This window comes from Notolepis coatsorum, assembly GCF_963971535.1.
Source record: "Notolepis coatsorum genome assembly, chromosome: 1".
Classification (NCBI taxonomy): Eukaryota; Metazoa; Chordata; class Actinopteri; order Aulopiformes; family Paralepididae; genus Notolepis; species Notolepis coatsorum.
The window spans coordinates 50813551-50831278 of NC_140165.1; the positions used below are offsets into that span (position 1 = coordinate 50813551).

The 17728-nt window shown below is 41.4% G+C and overlaps 1 protein-coding gene across 2 annotated transcripts in view; it reads left to right on the forward strand.

Annotated features, from left to right (window-relative positions):
* LOC311242903 (MSL complex subunit 3-like) overlaps nucleotides 1-2858 on the forward strand; it is a 55276-nt gene extending 52418 nt beyond the window's left edge. For both annotated transcript variants that reach the window (XM_084331966.1, XM_084331967.1), the window contains exon 14: nucleotides 719-2858. In XM_084331966.1, coding sequence (XP_084188092.1) covers nucleotides 719-818 — 100 coding nt within the window. In that variant the 3' untranslated portion in view covers nucleotides 819-2858. The remainder of the gene's footprint in view (nucleotides 1-718) is intronic.
* The last annotated feature ends 14870 nt before the right edge of the window (nucleotides 2859-17728 follow it).

The following is a 17728-nucleotide window of genomic DNA, read 5'->3' on the forward strand; positions in this document are numbered from 1 at the left end:
TCAACATGTCGGTAAGAGATTCATTCAGATGTCGCTCTCTGTAAATCTTCAGTTCATCGCTCAGCCACTTAAACTGCACGAAGAAAGCACACGAAACCCAACAGTCTTACCAATAATACCAGGCTCAGGGGATATTTACACAGTAGGATTAAGCAGCTAGTCACATAATAAAAAGATAAGAAACTGAAAAAAACCATTAATAACTTTGATATTTTTTGTTCATAATTAGCAATATGTCTGACTGAATCGCAGTCCCATACAGCAATAGTTACCTGGTCAACTCGCTAATCCTGCTTCATGAAGTAGCCCCACTGTTCTCAGAGGATATTATGGCCAAATGGTTTAGCAACAGAACCAACATGGGGTGACGGTGGCTCAGGAGGTAGAACGGCCGTCTGTTAATCGGAAGGTTCCCGGTTCGATTTCGGTTCCTCCCAGCAGCGTGTTGAAGTGTCCTTGAGCAAAAAGACACTTAACCCCTAACTTCTCCCAATCAGCGGGTTGGCACCTTGCTTGGTTATCTCCGTGAGTGAACGGGTGAGTTGTAAAAGCTCTTTGGGTCAAATCTATATATAAATGCAGTCCATTTACCATGTTACAATTAGTTAATGTCTGTTTGTAATGTCGAAATGGGCAATAGAACTGCAATCTAAACTATTACCATATCTGATCTAATAGATACATATTATCTCTCTCTCTCTCCCTCTTGGTTTCCCAGGTTCCTGGCTGAGTTCCACGAGGACTTCTTCCCTGAGTCTGCATACGTGTCGTCATCGGAGGCGTACTACAACATGAAATACCCTCGACCGATCTACTGAAGTCCACATGGACATGTTACCTCCTCCACCGTGCCATGTACTCTGACCTCTGACCTCCCCCCCACGCTAACCTGGCCTACCTCTCCTCGCTCGGATGGATTTAGACAGACCTGTGATGTTTCAGGATTTTTCTTTTTACCCTATGTTAATTTCTTATGGAGATTCCCACTTTCCTGCCTTCCCTGCTGTTATTCCCTGCTTTTCCCTATTAATCCTGGGTTTACGATGGAATAATAAAAAATTATTTGGAAAAATCTTCGCTCCATGCGTTTGGACCATATGCACCCTGGAGTTAAACGACGCTACGCCATCATAGCTCAACCTCCCCCGCCAGGAGGAGGAGGAGGAGGAGGAGCGAGAACGGAGACCATGTCATCACAGCCAATCAGAACTGGGGACATGACACATTGGGACAGTGATGTCAGCGGGCTGGATATCAGGAGGTTCTCAATTTGCATGTGTTGTATCCACCGCTCCTGAGTGGCTGTGAAGGATCATGGTCCCCTCCTTGTTCCTCCTCTTGAGCTTTACCCTGGATTTCCCATGCTGACCCCCCTCCTCTCCCCCCCTTCCTCCCACCACCTTGATTTAACCCCTGTTCCGTGGAGAGAGAGAGAGCTGCTTCCAAGCTCCTACTCTCACAATTAACGTTCTGGCTCCTATCTGCGCAGCCCCAACCTCAATAATGGGCAAAAGAAAAAGCTGCCTGGCAACCCATCCCCCCCCCGGCCATCTGACTCTGTGTCACACTCTCTCTTCCCCCCCTCTCTCTCTCTCCCCCCTCTCTCTCTCACTCTCACTCTCTCTCTCTGAGGACCCTCAAAGCCCACACAGCAGTCAGGCTTTGCCAAACTCAAGCTCAACATGTCTCAGACCACTCTGGCCGGTAGTGGGTTCATGAAAAGCCCCCCCCCCCCTTGCTTGTTGCCCTGCCAATCAACCTTCCTGATTGCTTTCCTAACCCATCCTCTGTGCTGCTGCTAGGCGCACGAGGCAAAGCTCCTCCCTACGGCCATTAGGACGTCTCGTCCCCGGATCCACTTCCCCCCCCCTGGTCAGGTGACATGGACGCTTCCTCGCTTTGTGTCACGCTTCTCTACAGCCACTAACTCTTAGAAACTCCCTCTGCTCTAAAGACCTGCGTTTCTCTTTCCAGCTACTTCTGTCTTTTCCTGCCTTTCCCTCTCTCACTCCGTCCACTCTTTTCTGGCCCGAAAGGATGAAAAGAAATGAGAGAATGAACAAGGGATGATGACTGACTATATGCCACACTGTATGAGTGCCGTGTGTATGACTGTTGGAGAGAAAGCATCAACACCCCCCCCCCCCCCTCTCTTGCTACTCCAAACTACATGTCTGTCTGTTATTGGGTATCTCTCTACATACCAGAGTTGAATTTGTATGTTAAATATACAAACTTACTTTAAACTTTTAAATCACACAAAAAAAAACGGTAGCTCTATGACTATTCTTTTGAAGTTGGTTTACAATGGAACAAAGTTGTTCCTGGTTTTGGAAATCTTTATTTTTTTTGTTCTTAGATTTATGTGTGGCATTGTAAATTGTGACTAAAAAAGTCTGGATGAGGATGTTGATAAAAAACAAAACACTGGAAAAAATAAATTGTTCATCTCCCTGCCACTTCTAGGCCCATTGCATCCTCTTGTTAAAGGTGCTATAGATAACATTCAGCCACTAGATGTCACCCTAGAGCACCATCGTGTCATTCCATTCAGGTGCATTCCACATGAGGAAATGGGAAGTAAACAACAATTCATTTTTGACCCGCCAACATTTTTTAAATGATAAATTCATTAATCAATAATGTTTTTTTGGGGGGGGTGGAAAGCAATTATTTTATTCCGCACCTTTCTAAAAGCTCTGTGGATGTATTATTATTTTTTAAATGACTAATCTACATACTAGTGTTATCTATAGCACCTAATACTTAGTCATACAGTGTACAATCCAATGTACTCTGAACAAGCTGAATTGGTTATTAGATGCTCATTAGATTAGTATTAAAGCTTCTCCTTGAGACGGTTTGTACCATTTTAAATGGAGGCTCCCTCGGTTCCACTACTACAGTGTTATTAGATTCACCAGATACATTTATATATTTAACCCTTTCACTGCCACACGACAGAAGGTTAACCCTTTACTATCACACAACCGATGGTTGCCGGCTGTCGTGTGGCAGTGAAAGGGTTATTAACCTTCTGTGTATTGTTGCGGTGAAAGGGTTAACCGTTTTGGTAGTGCGGCAGTGAAAGGGTTAATTAAAGGTGCTCTATGTACGTTTTGTGAAAGTCAGAGAAGTGAATAATTTCTAAGGTATATTTTTGTAACTGAATAAACAAACTGTCATCAGAGGAAAATTGGATCCTTGGAACACTGTTTAAAGCTAGAAAGCTTCCTGAAAAGTTACTATTTCGTTTACAATGGCAGGGCTCTCAATTTTGTAAAAAAGAAACGCATTTTAGGCTTCCGTTTGCTTCACAGTGCCTAAAGATTATTTTGTTTTAATTTATAACACAAGATATATGCTAAGAATTACAGTAAATGCCTTTCGCAGGCTCTGTAAACACACCCCCACCCTCTGAAACTGCATAGTGGACCTTTTAATTGTTAATACTACTCATTAAGATTTGCTGATGGGACCTGCACAAATATACCACGTTCTCCATTGGATTCATTCAATGTGGGATTGGTTGTTGTACATTCAGTTGAATTAAACTGGCACAGAATGAAATGTAACAATGTGGGTCAAATGTGGTCGGTATGGGATTAATAATGTCCGTATCTATAAATTTATGTTTTATCGTCCAGCCCTATTCCAGCCCTATTACTTATTCTGCAAAAGAGAAAGCACACAAGTGGTTTGAACAGTTTTTCACTCTCAATGGTTTATTTTTCTGAGGACCAGGTCCAAACCCAATCTTAGCAGTAATACCAGGCTCAGTGGATATTTACAAAGTAGGATTAAGCAGTTAGCCAGGTGATTTTCCAAAAACATCACTGAATAACTTCTGACATTTTGTTCATAATCAATATGACTCACTGAAACGCATTCCCAGGCTAAAATCCTCGCTGCCCCGTGTTTCACTGTAGGAGGCTGACACCGGGCATGGAGGTCAAGTGTGTGTGTTCATGCCAAGTGGCTAAAAGGGGTCATGGCAATGGGAGTGGCTTATCACAAATAGGTTGCAGCTATTGCAAATTTGTTCGCATTCCCAAACCTAAAATTCCCAGGTTTTACAGATGTACATCTTTTTGTTCAAAGTTATCCAGCTAATTTGCTAATCCTGGTTCGTGAAATAGCCCACTGTTCAGATTGATTATTGGTCAAATAGTAACCCAACTCTGTTACAATTTGTTATGGTCTGTTGTAATGTATAAATGGGCAATAGAACTGTCATTTCTAGTAAATAGACCTCTCACAGGGGACTTATTTACAGCTGCTCCCATCTCAGTCTTTGCTGCAGTTATAGGAAAATGAATGGACTATTAATAAATCACTCCTAGCTTCTCTGTTCATGCAGGCTGTGGTCCCGTGAACAAGGCCTTATAATATACATTTCTCTCTAATGAGGCCATTTTGATGCGGCAGTTAACCTTGCTAGCCAAAACTATAGCTTACTGCTTAGCATTGCAGATCAGGTCACCAGCGCCCAGTGTATTCTCTGCAACATCCGGTCATGTAGTGTTAGCAATTTGGCTTGTAAATGGAATGTTAACAAAACATAAATTCCTTTTGGTGAGGTGCAATTTCCCCATTAACCCCACATGCAGCATCAAGGACAAAATCACTGGTAAACGGGAAAGGAAAACATTGTTAATTGTCACCATTGGGCACTGGGGCTCGTCGAAACGTGTTGAGAGGTCTGTAGCCATGATCTGATGTAGTTATTAATCACGATCGATAACGGAATGCTCCGACCAAACTGCCGAGATGATGAATGGTAAATACGGAAGTATACCGGGCCACGGCAGTGGCCAATCACAGCTCTGCGCTGTCCACGTCAGCTTGCGTCGATCTGATACGCAGTTACATTATTGGCCAGCTGCATGTAGGTGTCGCCGGTAGGCTTGCGGGACCTCTGCAGGCTCACCGCAACCTTTGCAACCACTTTGACATCAGAGTATAAAGGCATAAGCACCTCATTAGGGCCACCAGAGGGCCCCCAAGAGGGCTTGAAATGTTTTTTTGTGATATGGTTTACAGAAATCTATACAATTAACAGGATACAAGCAAAACAAGGCACACACACAGAAGCTTGGGAGCTGTAGGTGTGTGAATGATCAGGCATTGACAATAGTCAATAGTATTGGCAGCGCCAAGGCAATGGGGGGCCCCCAACTCAAAATCTGCTTAGGGCCCCATAAAGGCTTGGGCCGGGTCTGATGTTATGTATCCATATCTGATGTATATTTTATTTATCGATGCACTGATGCCAATACTGGTATTGTGTATTGGTGCTGATATCAGGAGTGGTGTGTGTGAACTGAGAGAGAACTTCTAGTATATGGTATATGTATCAGAGGTTTTCATTTTCCAGTCAATGAAAAGCGACTTGATTTGCTACATTCTTGACATGAATGAATGAAAACTTTAATGAACAGATTGCAGAATGGGTACAATACAGTACGGCTCAATGCACACAATTGTTAAGGGGATGCAGACCAGAGAAAGACGTTTGTCTTGTTTACATCAGGGTCCCCCATTTTCAATTCATAGTGACATTTATGACATACACAACATGCATGACATCATGACATACAGGTATATAGTACTGTTACATTTGTGACATATATGATATGCAAATATACAGTACTGTTACCCATAGATCCTGACAGAGTATATACATATGATGGGGAGGAGACTACATTAGGAGGGGGTGGGTGGGAGAGAAATATACATACGGTGGGGAGGAGACTGTACATTAGGAGGGGGTGGGTGGGTGGGAGAGAAATATACATATGGTGGGGAGGAGACTGTCTATTAGGAGGGGGTGGGGGGGTTTGGACATTTACGGTGGCCAGTTTCGAATTGCAGCCTCCCGTAGGTGCTCTTTTAGAGCGGTTTTGAATGTGGGCAGGGATTCACATTCCTTTACAGCTTTGGGTAGGGCGTTCCACATTGATGTGGCATAATTGCGAAACGTCACGTGTTTAGTCCCTTGTTTGAGCCGAATCTGGGTTTAACATGATTTGTTGAGCTTTCTCTGGTGTTGTGGTCGTGGTATTCACTGACCTTTGGGAAGTATTTTGACATGTACATGGGTACCTTAGTCACACAGCTTAGACACACAGAAGCATGTTAGATCTCCTGAATTTAGAAACATGTCCTGTATCTCAAATCAGTTTAATCCAGTGACCTCAAACCCAGGGTCTGCACTTTGCTGTTAGTAAAAGTAATGGATCATAATCGGTACTCCATATCAACTGATATGTAATGTTCTTATGACTCAGAATTTGTAACGGCAGTGCAAAAAATGCCATCTGTAAACCCCTTGAATTGGGACAAAACTAGTTGGTTATCCAAGTTCCATATATTGTTGATGCTAAAGGTAGTACAATGAGTTTCCGTAGTTTAAAATCTTGACCACTTTTAGATTGTAGCTACGACTGACATTGTGACTTTCAGTAGTCTTTTGTGTATTCTCCACACTTTGGAAAGTTTAAGCCCATTCGTTGACCCAGTGTTTGAATAAAGACTTGTCTTTTTCGTACATTTAGCTTGTATCGCCTTGTTTTTCATCGTCAGAATACCACTAGGCATGCCTGCCCCCCCCCACCAGGTCAAGATCGATGGACCCACGTCTCCGAAGAAGATGGATGAGTTTCTGTGGACCCGCTGTCTTGAACAGATGCAGGGGACGTTTCTTTTTTTTTTGGCAGCGGCGAAGAAGGCCAATTAGGCCCTTCCCAATTAAGCGCTGTACTGAAAATGTCCTCGGGGGGGATTCGTTGTTCCAAAAAAACAACGGTGCATTTGGCTTCATCCTGACTTCATCTGGAAGAACTGGGCATACGTCACCTCTTTGTGACATTGAGGTTTCACATCTAGCCCAATTGCCTTGTCGTCTCCTATTCCTTGCATCTCTTCACCGTAGAAATCTAGTGGGGCAGAAGTTGCCCTGAGAGCCTTTTATAACAAACTTCTTGAGATGTATTAAAGACTGCGTCATGAGTAGGGTTGGGTACCTTTCACATATGAATCGATACCGGTACCCAATGGTACCTTTTTTTCGATACTTTAGTCTCTAAAAATGTAATCTACCTACCTACCTTCCTAAAATCAATGTTCATTCCGATCCCAAAGACCGGAAGAGCCACAGAATGCAACAATTACAGGACTATCAGTTTGATATCTCATGCATCAAAAGTACTCCTGAAAATCATCAAGAACAGAATAGAACCCATAATTGAACATCAGCTCTCGGATAGCCAAATGGGTTTTCGCAAAGGAAAAGGAACAAGAGATGTAATCTGCCAACTCAGAATCATTGGTGAAAAATCGATAAACCAACAGAAGAAGCTGTATATTTGCTTCATCGATTTCACAAAGGCCTTCGACAGAGTTGAACATACAACATTGATGAGAACAATGGAAGAATTCAAAATACCAGTTTCTGACCGAAGAATAATTGCCAACTTATACTGGAGGCAGAAGGCTAATGTTAGAATAGGAAAGGAGAAATCAAGAGACTTCCCGGTGGAGAAGGGTGTAAGACAAGGATGCATCTTGTCCCCTTTACTCTTTAATATGTACAGTGAATCACTGATGAAAAAAGGTCTGAGAGGAGGGAAAGGAGTAAAACTTGGCGAAGAAAACATCACCAATATAAGATACGCGGATGACACTGCTATAGTCTGTCAAGAAGATCTACAGGACATGATGAATAAGCTGAATGTCGAATGCAAAAACTATGGAATGTCGCTAAACACAAAGAAAACTTTCAATGATCATTGAAAAAACACCAGGAACTGTTTGTAAAATACAGGTGGATGGAGAAAAACTTGAACAAGTGAAGGAGTACATGTACCTTGGAAGCTGGATCAGTGAAGGTGGAAGAGCTAACATGGACAAAGGGCGCATTCTGGAACCATAAGGAATTATTGAGAAGAAACATAAGTTGGAAAACGAAGACCAGGATTTTGGAAACGTATGTTATGTCAGTCTTTTCATATGGAGCAGAAGCATGGACGCTGAATGAAGAGGCAAAGAGGATGATAGACTCTTTTGAAATGTGGACGCTGAGGAAGATGCTGAAGATAACATGGAAGGATAAGATCAAGAATGAGGAGGTACTGAGAAGAGCGGATATGCAAGGAGGACAGCTGCTGGAGAGGTTGAAAAAGAGAAAGATGGAGTTGTGCGGGCATGTTCTGAGAGGATCCAGCGGGGAGATGTTCAAGAAGGTGGTGATGGGGAAGGTGGATGGAAAGAGAGGAAGTGGAAGACCAAGAAGAGGCTGGGTAGACGATGTCTGTGATTGGAGCGGAGTGAGAGGCGGAGTCACGGAGTTGGAGAGAAGAAGTGGGGACAGAATGGGTTGGAGAGTGATAGGCAACCTTCGGAACGAAGAAGCCACCTAATGATGATGAAGTTGTAAAAGAAAAAAATATATTCCAAACTTCAAATAATTTATTATCATTATTATTTATTTAGAATAATTTGTTAATATATACTGTATATAATATTGCAGCGAGCGTTGTCTGCATCTAGCTTTGTAAAGTAACAACATTTGCGACCGTTTTCGGCTTGCCATTGCCCAGACTGCTTTGTTGTTGAATCAAGTAAAATCCTAGGTATTGTGCGCCTGAACGTTGACGTGAACAGTACCGAAATGTGGCACCGGTGGATCTCACGTGAATCGGTACTCGGTAGTACCGACGTGATTCGGTCAGTACCCTTAATTCGGTTCGGTTCAGTACCCGTCCCTAGTCATGAGACCTATTTTGTTGGTTTGTCTGCTTACATCTTCACTATTGCATGTACTTTGTGTTTCATTACACGTACAGTATATGTACATGCTTACCAACTGTTTCGCCATCGTGGGGTATGTCTGGGAGTGTTGCATTAATTTATAAAAAAATGTATTTTACATTTTATTTTGAACTTCATGGTGTTTTTGTTTTGTTCTTGATTTATTGTGATGTTTCTTCTTGACTTGTTTAAAGAAGACGTGTCCGTAGTGGCCCATTAAACATGCAACGGCCTACATGTGGGCCCTCTTGAGGATGATTTTCCCACAGGCAATTTGGCGACCTCTAGTGGCTTGGTTGTGCATATTTGTAATACACTTTATATATCGAATTAAAGCCCTATTTGTTGCCTGTCGATAGCCATTTCAGGTGACAAAATCTGTTCAGCGGTTCTCAAGTTACAAGCCAATATGTGATTGCGTGCGCCGAAGTACACGGTATTGCGCAAATACCACTCCCGACTCCCGGGGCTCTAGTACGAATCAGGGATCTAGGTGAAAAGTCACAAGCCAAAACAGGAAGAGAAAAAACACAGAATAAATTGAAGTCTATGAGGAAAAGGAAACCAGGAACGCTACACAGTTGACCAAAATCGCTCCTAATCACTCATTTCTGAACGGATTTCTTATTTTTTATTTTATTTTTTATTATTTTTTACTACCGGGCAATCCAGGAGAGCGAGAGAGAGAGAGAGGAAGGACTATACAAAGGACGCCGGGTCCGGGAGTCGAACCCGGGTCAGCCATTTCGCGACGCAGCGCATTACATGGTGTGCTACTAGAGCGTCCTCTGAACGGATTTCTATGAAATTTGGACATGTACTACACAAGACTTCAGGCTATGGACTTTTCAGCCATACCAATTTTTGGGGAAATACTACTTCTGGACTACTAACTACTACAGAAAAACATGAGTAACAAGTTTTTCTACAACTCAAGGTCAGGCCTATGCTACTCTATTTCATTAGCACTAACATTGAATATTCTTTATTGTATCAGAAACTTCAGAATGTTATCTTTCAAAAGAAACCAGGCTCATGCATGTGCTATAAGTATAAAGTATAGTATAAAAGTATGCAGTCCGAAAACGAAAATTACCACTTTTGGGGGCTGTTGAGATAAGAGACTGTATGGGCTGTTAGTGACTGTCCAACTGTACATATGACTGTTTACACTTGTAGCTGTTTACCTGTGTAGATCATTGTCTCCACCAGAGATTGCCATTGGTGCATATATATCTGTCTCCACTGGAGGGCGCTCTGGGCGTAGCTACCCAGGTATTCTACCTTAGGGGCGACTATAAAAGGGAAGGTCCCCACCCCTTTCTTTCTCTCCTCCAACGGCTCTCAAAGAGAGTAGAGTGTTGTATAACTATTGCTCATGTGTGAATAAAAGAAGCCAAGCCAGTTCAGGCACAAGATAGAATCCATGTCTCTTGACCACATTATTGACGCCCTAAAGCGAGTTCTGTTAACACTTTAAGTGCCGAAAACGTGTTTAGGCGTCCTTCCCCGCCATGCTCAAGTTGCCGAGGACGCCGTAACTCGTCTTTAATATCAATATTTCAAAAATCTGTGATCGGAATCATATTTTCCATCTGCAGCCTTCACACACAGTTCTGAGCTCCTCTCAATCCTCTAGCGGTTCAAGAGCGCCATCTGGTGGCAGATCGGCAGAAGCGCCAAACAGGAAGTTATGTGGATGAAGTGCTGATCGTCCATATTACTTCTGGGCACTCTCTATAGGTCCCGGGACTCAATCTCGACACAATACATAGCGATCCGTTGCCAATAACTCGATAAACAACATGATTTGGACGTATATACTATTATACAACCTGGAAATAGATCGCGTATTTCTTTTTTTTTTTTTTTTTAATTTTTTTTATTATTGCAAAACAAAACTTATTAAAAGTCAGTACTCAACACACAATGTATAATGAAACTTTCAGTAAAGGTGGTTAAAATATATGCAAGTACAGAAACAGGATAAAACAAAAATAGTCAATAATAACATTTTAACCGTATACCGTGTATATCCAGCGAAGTTACAATTATATAAATGTTAGTATATAATATACCCCGAATACCTATTTTCTAAAACCCTACACACATATGCTCCAGCTCAAATCCCCCCCTCCCGGACCCCCTCTTGGATAGTACCTCCATTATCCCTCACTCCTAACCAGACATCACCATTATAGGCTAGCTTTTATTCTCTCCACCACTTCTAACCACATTAACATTTTGGATTCATTGAGCCCTAGAATTCTTGCTGTTGATATTTCTTGATATATCACATCAAGATATGTAAGAAACCACACTTTCCGGCACATTTTTTCCGGTTGAAACCAACGTGATGCAATCAGTTTTTTAGCTACTGTGATACCCGATAAAACCAATCTTTTTAGTTGTGGGTTCACTGCAAACTCAAAAACATCATTCAATAGCAATACCGCGGGGTGTACAGGTATATTCCAAAATACGAGTATTGATAATTGTTGGGACACATCTTCCCAGAATGCCTTAACTGGTGGGCAGTCCCAATACATGTGCATAAATGTTCCTTCGTCCCCATTTGTACATTGGGAGCATTTGGAGTCTTGTATAAGCCCCATTTTGCACAGCCTTATAGGAGTCAAGTATGTCCTGTGAATATAGTTCAGATTGATTTGTTGATGATCCGGGTTCCTTGATGTAAGTCGGACATTTGCCCAGGCTCCTTGCCAATCAAAGTCATTTTCCAGGTCTGGTATATCCCTCCTCCAGACATTGTCTAGTTGAAGGGTTTCGTATGAGGACGTTAGTAATTGTGAATAAAAACCTGATACAAAACCTCCCAATGTATCTCTGTCATAGAAAAATTTGTGGTATCTGTGGTGTTCAATTGGTATGTGTAATGGAACACCGTGAGATCTCATACAAAGTCGTAACTGTATGTAAAAAAGCCATGTGGACTCGGTGAGGTTAAACTTTATGCATATTTCGACATAACTACAGAGGCCCTTGTTATTAAAAATATCCCCTAATGAGTGTATGCCTCTTTCTTCCCATACAGGGAATCTTATAGGTCGTTTTCCCATTAAGAGAGCATTGTTATTGAATATGGGAGTGTGATTATGCCATACTTGACTGTTAGGAAATTTCCTTTGAGTTTCCCGCCATGTCCTGATTGCATGGGTTATTATTGGGCCAAATTCTCGCTCACAATGCTTGATTGAAAGTTTAGTGTATGCTATGTCTTTCAATCTCTGTGGGGCTACTATGTTTTCTTCTAATTTTCTCCAAGATACCAAAGCCTCGGGGTCAAACCATATCTTCTTCAATGGTCTTAATGTGAAGGCATTAAAATATTGTAAAAAATCTGGGACTGCCATGCCACCGTCTGCTTTACTTCTCTGTGCGGTGGATCTTTTTATGCGAGGTGGTTTGTTATTCCAAATAAATTTGTATGTGGAGGTTTGTAATCTTTTCCAGTAGCCCTCTGGAGGAGGTAACGGAAGCATTGAGCTGAAGAAATTGATTCTTGGTAATACATCCATCTTAACTATTGATACCCTTGCCTGTACTGAGTTTTTAAGTTTTGCCCACCTGTCCAGGTCGTCCTTGATTTTGTTCTGTATTTTTGTGTAATTGTGCTTCACCGTTTGTCTTATGGTGGGGAATATTTCCACTCCCAAGCATCTGAAATGTTTTACCATCGGTATCGCACCTGGGAGGGTTATATCTTTTTTTGCAGGGGTGTTAAGTGGAAGGAAAGCCGACTTCGGCCAATTTATCTTAAATCCCGATAAATCACCAAAGTTCTCAATCAACTTGAGCAGATGAGGCAATGTGGTGTTGGGGTTTTGCATGAACAATATTACGTCGTCCGCATATAAACTAATTTTTTGTTGTGTGCCCTTGATTACGATTGGTTCTATGGATTGGGATTGTCTTATATATTGTGCTAAAGGCTCTAATGATAAATTGAATAGTCCGGGACTAAGAGGGCAACCCTGTCTGGCAGAGCGTGATACCGGAAAGATTTTGGAGATGATTGTGCCTGTTGTAATCATGGCCGATGGGTCCTTGTATAGTACTTTAATCATATCAATGAAACCTTTTCCTAACCCCATCCTTTCCAATACTGCCCATAGAAACGACCATTCCAACCTGTCAAATGCTTTCATAGCATCCAGGGATAGTATCGCCTTAGGTGTGATGTCCTCTTTGTCTGTATCTAGTACGTGCAGTATTCGCCTTATGTTATCATTGATCAGGCGACCTTTTATGAAGCCTGTTTGGTCCGTATGAACTAAAGACGTCATATGCTTTTGCAATCTGATGGCTAATATCTTAGAGTACAGTTTGACATCGGTTCCGAGGAGGCTTAAAGGACGGTAACTACCGCATTCAGTGGGGTCTTTGTCTTTTTTGTGAAGAACTGAAATGAGTGCGGTATTTTGGTGTTCGATGAAGCTTCCCTCTTTGACTGAGTATAAGATCATATTTAGTAATAAGGGTCCAAATATGTCCCAGCAAGAAATGTACATTTCTGATGGGATACCGTCAATTCCCGGAGCTTTGCCGTTTTTCATTCCGGATATGGCCTTCTTGAGTTCTTCTAATGTGATCGGTACTTCTAACTGTTTAGCGTCTTCATCCGTAAGTTTAGGGAGAGTAATTTGATTAAGATATGTGTCTAATTTGTCTTGATCAAAGGTCGTTTCTGAGTTATATAAATCGGAGTAGAATTCTTTGAATGTATCGTTTATTATTTTGGGTTCTGTTACTAGAGCTTGTTGTTTCCTAATGGCAGTTATATCTGCAAATTTTGCATTAATTCTTAGTCGCATGGCTAATAGGTGACTAGGTTTAGAACCTTGGAAGTACTGCTGTTGTCTAGTGCTGCGTATTTGCAATTCCGATTTTTGTCTGTACATTGCTTTGATCTCGGTCTTTAGAATGTTAACTTGGTTATCTAGTCTAGTAGAGTTGTTGTATTTTAAAGAATTAAAAAGCGTTGAGTAAAGCGTTTCCATTTCAGACAGTTTTGTGTTTTGATTTTTGCGCAATATGGAGGTAAATCTATCCGAGAAATCCTTGATCATACTCTTTACCGACATCCATAATATTCTGGGATCTTGCACCGAGTTAGCATTAACTTGTAGGAATACTGTGAGAGCTTCTTTAATTTGTGTAATGAATTCCTTGTTGTTAAGCAGCATCGAATTAAAACGCCATCTTGGGGCCCGGGTAGATAATGTACCAAATGTTGCTTTCAGGATTAAGTAGCAGTGATCTGATAGCGCATTGGGTGTCATTTCCACTTCGTATTTATCAAATATTCTCGGGGATGCAAAGACGTAATCAATTCTGGATAGTGTGTTGTGTCTCGCCGAACGACAGGAGTACTTGCGGGTCATGGGGTTAAGTGAACGCCATAAATCAGTTACTCCTGTTGATTTCGACCAATCTTTTAATGCTTTAGATGAATTCTTTTGTTCGCTGGAGAAGGAAAGGTAAGTTTTGTCCATCCTTGGGTTCCAAATGGCATTAAAATCCGCACCTATTATGTATGAGTACTCGGGATGGTTTAACATTTCTCCTGTTAGTGAAGTGAAGAAACCCACTTCGTACAAATTCGGGGCATATACCGCTGCCAATGCAATTTTCCTGTTATTGTGTATAATCCTAGCTATAGTTATGCGCCCCTCAGCATCCGACCATACCCCTTTCAATTCGATATTTAATTTGCGTCTGACGACTATGGCTACCCCTCTAGTTCTCGTAGCAAAAGAAGAGTGACCAATATTATGGTATATGTTATCCGCTAACGTATTTATGTCTCCCTCTAAAATGTGCGTTTCGCTTAATAGTGCCACGTCCACATGTTCTTTTTTCATCAGTGTAAGCACGCTTTTGCGCTTGTGTTGTTTGTTTATCCCACCGGTGTTCCATACCATTATATTCAAACTAGCCATAGTCTATGCATGTTTTCGTGTAGTTTTTGGTAATGTTTCTGGAGTATGAAGCTACAATAGATGCACATCCAATTAATGAGGTCCCGTTGAGAGCTGAGCTTAAAAACATATATATATACAAATAAAAATCCCCTATTTTCCCCTCTCCCAGAAAGTCGAACATGCCTGTGTTCCAAGAACACATCCTCCGCGATTGACTTTCTCCCATGGTCCACCGGATTGCCCAACCTGAGCATTGTAATCCTAATTTTCCTATGCTCATTGCCATAGGATCTAACATTTCCATTCTATTGCAATAGAATGTCGCTTTTGGTCTTGCACCTTCCCTTACTGTAATGAAGTATTGTGATAAATAACCTAAAGATAAAAATAAAAAATAAAATAAAAAGAGAATAAACCTTTATCGACATATTCCTTTGAACCCTCCACCAACGTGTGAGGGAAAAAAAAAAAGGAAAAGATTGTAGATCAGTATTGACACTTAATGTGAAGAACATTGGAAAAGAATAATGTAAGTTACAATATATTTAAAAAATATATAGTAATATTGACACCTTAATGTGAAGAACATTGGAAAAGAACAATGTAAGTTAAATTATATTTAAAAAATATAGGGTGATGAGAAGAAAAAATTTGATAAAATAAAAATCAATGGAAAGATATAGATAAGGAATAAGAGATAAATAATTATCAACGTGGAGAAGCCACTAGAACCGATTTAACTGATTAGATAAGATAGAAAAGCAGCGCCTTTTAGCGCTTCAATGTGCCTTTAATGGAGTGATTACTTAAATTGTTAGAATAACCTTGCTGTGCTCATACGTTTATGTGTGGATAATTTTAAAGTATTATTAAGGGCTGATTGCACTTCATTTAATTTATATATGCTATGTGTATGCACACCGAATGTTATTGTTAGAGTTGTATGCTTCGTTGTCATGGTGCCTTATATTCTAGAAGGTTGTAGAATATACTAGTGCCTAGACTATTTTACATTCCAGAATGATCTAAGAGACCCAGGGCATTTGAGCGATAAACCCAGAATATTCCAGATAGATCTTTTTGCATTGATATTTATTTGTCCCCTCAGAGACCAGAGACTGAAATTATAATGTATTATGAATCGTATTATACACAGTACACATTGTTATAGACGACTTGCATATCGTTTGCTACTTTGATGAACACAGCAATGTTATTCCAACACTGGTGGAATGACCTCATTGATGAACACAATAAAGTCATTCCAACACTGGTATATATTTAGAGAGAGGCTTAACTGATTCCGGCATTTCCGTCATGCTTTGGGTTATTTGCTGCATTTTGAATCAGGAAATCCTCAGCATCAAAGGGTGTAAATGGACCTGACCTGCGGCCGTTATTGTCCAAGAATGATAACAGCGCCGGATATGCTAGCCTTGGCTTGTGGCCGGCTGTGTACAGCTTTTGCATCACAACTTTGTATGGTTGACGTCGGATGATGGCCTCTCTGCTCAAATCTTCGTAGATAAATATTGGTTTATCACCATACTTCAGCTTCCCACGTTGGTTGCGAGCATATTTGATGATTTCATCCCTTGTTGTAGTTTTCCGCAGAGTGACAATGATGACTCTCGGCCCGTTGATATTTTGCCCCTGGGAACCAATTCTGTAAACTTGTTCCACTTCTGGCACTTTGTTTGGATCGGAGTTATTCAAAATCGTTGATAACTCGTTTGGAAAGTTGATGTCATCGCAGTTCACTGATTCATCAAGCCCCACAATGCGGATGTTATTCCGCCTGTGGTAACGATGGGTTTCTAGTTGCCTCTCCATCACTTCGTTTTTAAGCAATTTTATTTCCCTCCGGTATTCATCTTTAACTTTTTCCATCTCTTCTCCCATCTCTGTCATGATACCTTCGTTCGCCTTGACTGCTTTTGTGTTTTCTGTCACCGAAATCTCCACTGTCGTGATTCGCTCTGACTGTGCATCGAACGCTTTCTTGACTTCTTCTAATTTCTCATCGATGTGATCGAATTTAGCCTCGATGCGATCGAATTTAGCCTCGACGTTTGCCTCGAGCGCCTTGATGTGTGTAATCTGCAGGTTAGACTGTTCTACCATCTGTTCTTTCATCAGGTTAGACTGTTCTACCATCTGTTCTTTCATCAGGTTAGACTGTTCTACCATCTGTTCTTTCATCAGGTTAGACTGTTCTAACTGTTCTTTCATCAGGTTAGACTGTTCTACCATCAGGTTAGACAATGTGTTGAAATCGGGTGGATTTCTGCTTTCTCCAGTTGACGGCATATGGTAGATAGATGCAGTGACGTTGGAATCCATAAATCTGGCTGCTCTCCCTCTCACGGAGCTTGAATCTGTACCTTCTTTTATGTTGGTCTCTATTGACTCTCTTTCGGGGACCGTAATCGATGATCCCGGTACGTTGTCCTCTTCCTTCTCCTCCTCGGAGCTTGTCGCCGTCGGCTCAGAACCAGCGACGGTTAGGACGCGTCTATCTCGTTTTTTTACGTCCTGCGCCGTTGAAGTTGCCGTAGTTATTTTCTCTGCCTTCTTTCCACCTTTAACCATATTGTCTTTTGATATGGTTAGTAGAGGGTCTTAACAATACATACGATGTGGTCTATTCTCTTTCTTTACTGTCCAAATAATGTTTTTAAACGAAATTAGCGTTAGTGGGAGCGGAGCAATTGCAAAATGCGTGTGCTACATGTTGTAGCGTAACCGGAAGTCAGATCACGTATTTCTACATCCCATAATAGGAATATTTCAGTTCCACGCTCATCGTCCAACGGCGCGAGGAAGATACGGTAAGATTCAGTGTTATTTTTGAACGTGTTCGATATAAACTGCTCTGATGATCATATCACCCACACTAGATGAATGATATAACGCTGCCCACGGAATTATAAACGATCCCCCGCCCATCCGGTCATCATCAGATCATACGT